We start from the raw sequence: 8,456 nt of genomic DNA on the forward strand, positions 1-8,456 counted from the left end.
TGTGTGTGTGTGTGTGTGTGTGTGTGTGTGTGTGTGTGTGTGTGTGTGTGTGTGTGTGTGTGTGTGTGTGTGTGTGTGTGTGTGTGTGTGTGTGTGTGTGTGAGATTAGCAGCTTCTAGCGCGCGGTTTCTGTGAGTGTTCGCCTAGCGATCTGGCTCGTTTAAGGTCAAGAATGTTAGCAGACGTCAGGAGCCTCCGAGTCGTATGTTCGCGCTCGTGTTTCAGTTCTCGGTGAACCCTCTATACCTGGCTGAATTTAGGACATGGACAATACGCGTCTTGAGAGAGTAGGCATGGCGTGCCAATCTTTATCCGTTACTCAAACTTTACATTATAATCGTGCTGGAACAATCTGTAACGTGCCTTCGCAGCGACATTTATATATACGCACCGTGATTGTGAGAAACGCGAGATGTATAGATAAGAACGAATTGTGCACCGGCCGAGTGCATGGTTACAGGCAAAGAAAATGCAAGTTTTCTGCGCAAATTACCGAGCAGGGAGTAATTCTGTGAATTTCTACGATGTAAGGTTGGAGTGGTTTGTTCATATGTCTGCATGGTATGCGTTCATCAGACGACACCCAGCGCACACGCTTCTCGTGTATCGTTGCTCGTACTGTAGGTTAGATAGGCAAGAGTAACGCCCTCAAGCTAAGCGGGCCCGGCTTGTTCATTCAGAAAGGAACTGTTCGCATGAGTATACTGACGTGGCTTGAACGAAATGATGGATCCTCTTTACCTACCTTAACGTACGTTATACTGTAGGATGACACGCATTGCGCACGAGTTTGTTTTTTTACTTTCATCTTCTTGTTTTAATAGACAGCACAATTTACACAATAAAAAATAACGCGGGATGCAAGGATGATATTAATGCGACATCAGACCATCACAATGAAGATTCCCACACGATGGCGTTACGTAGAATAGACACAGATCTCGTGTTACTATGGTCGCCATATTTGCTATAACGCCGTGCATCAACAATGTATCCAACAAGAGAATGACTATAATCTGTCGCGTAGTTTGTTTTAACATTCTAATTCTAACGCTGTACATAAATACGGCGCCACCACGATGCGCAAACTGTCTGCATTTATCAGCTTTGCCAGTAGACCGGTCCTATATGTCTCTTCACTACTAGAGATACCAATGGCGACACGAATAGAGACAGATAACGTCGAATGTATAAATGTTGGTTATTCGCAAAATCCAAATAGAGAGTGCTAAACAGTACTTTTCGATATAAAGAAACTCTATGTATAATTATGTTAAAATGTCATGGCGTTCATTGACCTGGTAATGAATCGCAATTTTTTCATTCATTGCATATTTAGATAATACCATGTTGTTTACGACAAGTTATAAGTATAATTGATAAGAACTCTATATGTACTATTAAACTCTTGAATGGGCCAATTATTTGATTACTAGACTTTGTTCGCTTCCCTGATTGAGCTGTCGTTAGTCGTTGACTATCACAAAGTGAAGAAAAGAAACAAGAACGTATGAAGAAACAAAAAGAAATATAAAAAAATGGAGATGAGGAGACGAAATCTAGTGACAGGTTACCAGTCTCTTTTCGAAAGGGACACTCGTGCGCGCGCAAAGCGGTGGTGCTATATGTACTTACCAGCCTATACAATTCGCACTAACGTGGTATAAACAACATACATACTCTTGTTGGATGTGTTGCTAACGTATCTAATACAACTATCGGTATACGAATCTATACCATTTGCATGGAATTCGAATAAACAAACTTGTCACCGTATTATACAACACAACGTCAATACTAATCGGCTCCAAAATGGTTATTATGTAACCAGTTGCTTTAATTTAGACACATGGACTTGCGTATTAAATATTGGTCTGCCCGTGAAGATTACAAAATCACACTAAGGCCAAACTTAACTTAAAAAAACATACAACTATGACAGAGAATAGTTGCTTTCCAAACTTTTACGATATATTACACGTGTGGCAGTTGGTAGTAGCACTGTGGTGCGTGTACTGTTAAGGGTCCCATGCCTAAACCATGCTTTCGCAGTTGCAATAAGAAACTGCACAGCAAACAATCTAGGCAAGGTTGTCGCTCGCCTCTCCACGTCTGCCGCCAAACCGGATCTCATATGGTAGACGGCAGCACGTAGCTGCCCTGTGATTGGCTAAGCCGGTCGGCGGACTGTCGCATCGCCACCTAGCGTGCAAACGACGCCAATCGAATCGAGGCTGCGCTGGTGACGCCGTCTCTCTCTCTCTCTCTCTCTCTCTCTCTCTCTCTCTCCCTCTCTCCGCCGCTCTCTCTCTCTCTCCGCCGCTCTCTCTCTTTCCACCGCGCCTGCCCCGCTATATATCGTTCAGAATATACAATGATCGCTGTTGCAACGCCCTGCAGACTGTTACTCGTTCTTCACTCTGCTGTGCCGACTCTGCTTACGCTGCCGTCTCGCGTCTTCGACATCCGGGTCACCGGGTCGGCGCGGAATCCGCGACATGTTGTGTCTCTTGTTATATCTTTTGCATTTACAACTTTTCACCACCTTTATTTTGTACGATCGCTGCTCGCCCTTGTTGCAGAGCAGGTGGACTCGGCGACGCGACACCTTATCCTCCACACAGCGCCATTCCTTCGCCTTGTAGTTCGCCCACACTTTCTGTATCTGGGCGTACCAAGGCATCTTCTTCAACGAGAAGCAGTGGCCAGAACACACCACATCAGTCACTGGTTTAACAGACGTGCAATATCCATCGGATATGTACCTCTTTGAGCGCAACTCGTTGCAGCCAAAGTGCGACGTGTCCAAGTCACCTAGAACAGATAGAAATCGAGCGATTAAATGACGATCAAACTCACAGTAATAATGAACTTGCGCAAGCTGCTTATCGTCTGCATGTGTCTGGCACAATTGTCGTGGACAGTTCATTGCGCGCACAGATTTGGTATTCAGCAACTTGAACTGTCACAGTGCGTACATGGATCATGCGTTCATTCGACTATTGAGATATTCGCTGAGGATTGAGAGATGAACTTGCTATGTGCTCTACGGTATGAATCCGTCAGGACTTGCCAGCGTTCCGTACGTAAATAATCTATACACATCACAATGGTTAATTTTTGAAATAAATTAAAAAACTAAAAATTTAATTAAATTTAATTAAATTTTAAAATAAATTGTTAAACTATTGCCCACCGCGCTCGATCGAGTCAGGTAATAAGCGACTGTGGATTTTTCATAGAGACGCGTGGCGTATCAGGGGGTAGCAACTACAATCTACAATATATATATATATATATATATACAAACAATAAATATATCCAATATGGTACCGAATAGAGAGTATGTGAGCCGCAGAGTAATGTCACCCGCCAATATATATATATATATATACAAACAATAAATATATCCAATATGGTACCGAATAGAGAGTATGTGAGCCGCAGAGTAATGTCACCCGCCATATAAGTTTAGGTGTTTTTGAGAAAGCAGGCCGACCTGATCACGTTAGCCTACACAGGTGCATGCGTGGAGTATGCACGAAAACTTGTTCCGGCCATTGAATCCGCAGGATTATCCTCGGCGTGTATTATAACTGCAAACACGTATAAGCTCGCAGCAATATTAAGTCGTATAGAAGTTCTTTAACTCGCTTAGCACATGGCAAAGGGGGCGTTTCAGCGAGTTTAAACGTGGACGGACGCACACAAGGAATGCATTTATGCTGATTCGGGATAGGAGACACGTCGAGTTAAAATCTAGACGATTAAAAATGCGACGCTGAAGCAGCAGATGACAGAAATGTAAGCGAAGAGCTAAACAATTTGACGTCGGTGAGGAATGGAATGAGTACGGAAGGCAATTTTTTCAGAATAATTTCATAGAATTAGCAACAGTCTCCGATTTTCACAAGAAAACATGGCCGTAATAATCATACCGTATATTCGCCTTAATCACATCTCGGGCAAGAACGATTTTAAAAGCACATTGAACATTCTTCGGAAACAATGACTATCAATTGGGTAGCAATTTATATTTAATTCAGAATAGTTTTTCGTGAATCGTTTTATGCAAGTAATGAAACACGAATGTCAAATTTGTGAGCATTCCATCAACATTATATGCTCTGACAACTTGTAGGCTTGCACTTGTTACGCTAAAAACGTCACTTCCGGTTTAATAAAAAAAAAGTCATCACTTGATGCTTGAAATTTACGGCACACGTCAATAAAAATCCCACAATAAGGTATAGCAATCATCAGCACAGACAGTACTTGACATAATCCAATAGAGACGCACAACTCAGCAAGAAATCAATCATTTCGTTTGGGAAGCCTTTACGATAACCACCTGAAGGTGGGATGTAGGATGTAGTCGCCCGATCAATCACCGCTACACACATGCGCGGTAATTTCAACAAACAAACAAAGATGAACAATACATCAACAAACGCCGGAAACGATCCTAACCGCTATTCAACGTGCGGCTGGGATGGTCTCTTTGTAAAATAACTCTATAATAGTCTAATTTCCTTCGAATTTATGTTAATTTAATTGCACTGCTGTTGCACTAGCTGTCCATATTAAATACAATGAAATCCTAGCCAATGATCGATCGCTAAATGATGATACTGATGCTGCTGATGATACTGATGCTGCTGATACTGACGCTGCTGATGATACTGATGCTGCTGATGATACTGATGCTGCTGATGATACTGATGTTGCTGATGATACTGATGCTGCTGATGATACTGATGCTGCTGATGATACTGATGCTGCTGATGATACTGATGCTGCTGATGATACTGATGCTGCTGACGATACTGACGATGATGATGATCATGATGATGACGAGGAATACAGGCAAATACGACGAAAAGTTTCATAGGAGAATTAACACACCGCGCACGCGTGGACGTGAACACGCCTCTAATTTATAGGCGTTTCAGGAAGGATTGGACGCCATGTTTTCTCGGCGCCGTCAACGTACTTTTAACGCCTATGATGTAAATGCTACTTACAATGCATGCTGACTTAGTCTGCGTGGCAGCGATCTGCAGCGATATGACAGCTACGCATGGTCTATACCTGTATTCATAAAGACCGCGTCCCTGCGCGAGCGCTGCCAATCCTGGTGCATGTCGTCCATCGCGTACGCGCCATCTATACGCTAATGAACATTATTAGCTATCGGTCCACGACAAGGATATATGAGTACACGTCGCGTCGAACTAGTACGCACCGGAGATTTCACACTGAATCTAAAGTCACCACATGTTGAATAGGGCGTACGGAACGTCTATGTACGTGCACATACATTTATGTCATATATCATGTATTAATGTTATGTTTTATATATAGGTGTCCTATATAATGTCGTATATATACATTATTTAGTAATGCTCGGCTGATTGCAAGAGGCTAAGCACGCAACAACCTGGCATCACTGCGCCATTGTTTAGCGTCCTTGCGTCATAAATACGTCATTTTACAGCATCCATGCGTCATAAATACGTGATTGCGTACAGTCATCGCGGTATAGATGTGGCAATGTGCAACGTCATTGCGTCATAAATGCGTCATTATCACGACAGCCTCACGTCACAGATGCGTCATTATACGCCAACATTGCGTCATAGGGGCGTTATTATATAGCAACCTTGCGTCATAGCTGCGTCATTACACGGTAACCTTGCGTCATAGATGCGTCATTATACGGCAACCTTGCGTCATAGACTCGACTTTATATAGCAATCTTGCGTCATGGATGCGTCATTATACAGCATTCTTACGCAATAGACGCGATATTTCGCAGCATCTTACAGATATTATTATGCCGTATCCATATGTCGTCGAGTTTATTGTACATGTGCAACTGCTTATATATATATATATATATATATATATATATATATATATATATGCTATATATGTACTGCTACAGCATGAGCAACCCATGGACTTGACGTTACGCTGCGTCTTTGCGTCATGTTACTATGCAGCATGTCTGTATCATATATGTGTCATTATACTGCATTCCTGCGTGGTGGAGGCGTGACTATGCGTTATCCCTGCGTAATAAACCTGTCATTATATGCCGCACGTACGTACGCACCGCACGTCGTGTCACTCTATACAGCATGCTTGCGTCGTCGACGCATGGTTATAGCCTATATACGATTTAGACAGATATATCACCAAACACCATCACTCATAATACGTCATTAATTATCACATGCCCGCGAAATATTCTGTTGGGGCGCTAAAAATGCGACCGACGATAGACGAAAAAATGACTTTAGCTAGACGCTTCGCTTTTAAATTTAGTTGGGAACTAGTGAAGTAAAATAGAACCGGGCTGATTATGTCTATTTTTGGTGTACACCGTGTCCTCTTTTGGGCTTAAAATGGCGCGCGCGTTTCGAATTCCTTCTCGGCACGAAAACGCGCGTTGCGTTCAACGCGAACTTTGCGCGGCGATGCGGTACAGTAAGGGGAGCGGCTCGTGTACGCACGCACTCATACGCACGTACGTTAGAAACGGACGGACGAGCCCCCTCCACGGCCGCGATAAAGGTTTGATTGTTGAGCGAGCGGACTCGCAGCCCGGAACGGTCCGTGAGGTGCGTACGAAAGCGCAGCGCCCACACGTCAGCTATAGCACGAAAGACCTATTTATAGAAACGCGGGGATGCGAAAAAATAACATACGACGATGCTATACTATACGTCGCGTGTTGCGTGCTATCGCAATAAAGAATGCGAAAAAAAAGCATTCATCGTGACGTCACTAATGTTCCTGGAAGCATTCGGCGAGTTATTTCGTTATGGCTTTTGACGGTACTTCATATGTGTAAAGATGTCGTAAATTTTTCCTCGTTGATGATTCCGTCTCAAAGTCAGCCGCGTGGGCCTGCGGCTGGCTGTGTCTTCTGGTTGCGCGCATTCAAATGTTAGCACGGAGGTGTTAGATATCCACTAATAACGTTGTACACATTCATTTACATACAACATGATATGTCGTGACCTCTTCTAATCGAATCTTCAACGGTATATTATTCTCTAGATATTGAAGCAAAACCGTCGTGTTTAGTGCGTATATGCATTGTTTCGCTAAATATACTAAAAAGGATTGTTTCGTAAACCCCCAAAAAATTAGGTATAAAAATGGTAAATAAACAATTATTTAGAAACTACACGAAAAGCTGAACTACTTTATATACTTTTGCGTCTACTTTGATGACTTTGCCCTCATATAAATTGCATAAATTGTATTTTTAATAAATATGCAGATTTTCAACTTGCACAGCGAATATATCCATAAACTAATTATGCATGAAAAGAGCGGATGGGCTGGTTAGATTATTTATTTTTAGCTGCATTGACTTCTAATTAAACCCGCAATGATTAGACTGGGCTTTTATCCTTGCAGAGATCTTGCAGAGAAATAAAAGAAGAGGCAGAGCGAGTAAGGGAGAAAAGGGATAGGGAGAAGAAGATGGCGAGGAAGAGGGAGACCGACAGAGAGAAGAAGAAGCAGTGGGTTAGGAAGGGGAGCGGTAGAGTCTAGAGGTAGAGTCTGAGAAGGAAGAGGTAGAGGTAGAGTCTGTCTGAGAGTGAGAGGGCGAGTGAGAGTAAGAGGAAGAGGGAAAATGAGAAGAACTTGAGAGGAAGAGGGAGCTGATGAGGCAGAGGGAGAGATACGGAAAGGGAAGAGTGAGAAGGAGAGGGAGAGCGAGAGCGAGAGCGCGAACGAAAGGGAAGAGAAGAGGAAAAGGGAGACGGAGAGGTCGAGGAAGAAGGAGACGCCGGGCAGACGAAGAGAGAAAGGAAAAGAGAAGCATGGGAAAAATGTGCACTAGTAAAATGTATGATGAACTCCGTAACGCAGCGCGTTGCATGCCAATACGTGGTGCACGCATCAATTCCGCATGCACTCCAATGTTGCATGCAAAAGTTCTCCAGTGTGCACATGGCTCTATTCAAATGGAAGGTCCTGCTGTACTGCTCACGGAGTGGCAGGCATGCTACGAGAGGTCCGTGTAATAGCATAACTAATCATGCTACCATACGATGTACAGGTTCACCGACTATAGTGGTTCCTGATCTGATAACCAGTTGCTATATAACGAATAAATTTCTATGTACTCGTATATGTATCAATGTTCTATGTGCACACGTAATGTCAGGGGCACACGTGAACTCAAGGGCACACGTAAACTCAAGGGCACACGCACGCGCAAACGCGTACGCATGCGTACCCGCAAAGCTACTCGCGCGCACACGTACACGTAAACTGACACGCAAACGTACACGCAGACACATACGAATACGCACATGTAAGCTTACACACGCATATGCACACGTACACATAAGCTTACCCATGCACACTCACGCGCACACGCACACACACACGCACACGCACACGCACACGCACACGCACACGCACACGCA

At 43.5% G+C, this 8,456-nt stretch overlaps 1 protein-coding gene across 1 annotated transcript in view; it reads right to left on the reverse strand.

The window, feature by feature from the left end:
- Positions 1 to 789: 789 nt before the first annotated feature.
- Positions 790 to 8,456, reverse strand: part of LOC106820977 (sclerostin domain-containing protein 1-like) — a 12,547-nt gene continuing 4,880 nt past the window's right edge. The window contains exon 2 of the mRNA XM_014825599.1: positions 790 to 2,814. Coding sequence (XP_014681085.1) covers positions 2,405 to 2,814 — 410 coding nt within the window. The 3' untranslated portion in view covers positions 790 to 2,404. The remainder of the gene's footprint in view (positions 2,815 to 8,456) is intronic.

The sequence above is a fragment of the Priapulus caudatus genome, unplaced genomic scaffold, assembly GCF_000485595.1.
Source record: "Priapulus caudatus unplaced genomic scaffold, Priapulus_caudatus-5.0.1 Scaffold3, whole genome shotgun sequence".
NCBI classification, from domain to species: Eukaryota; Metazoa; Priapulida; class Priapulimorpha; order Priapulimorphida; family Priapulidae; genus Priapulus; species Priapulus caudatus.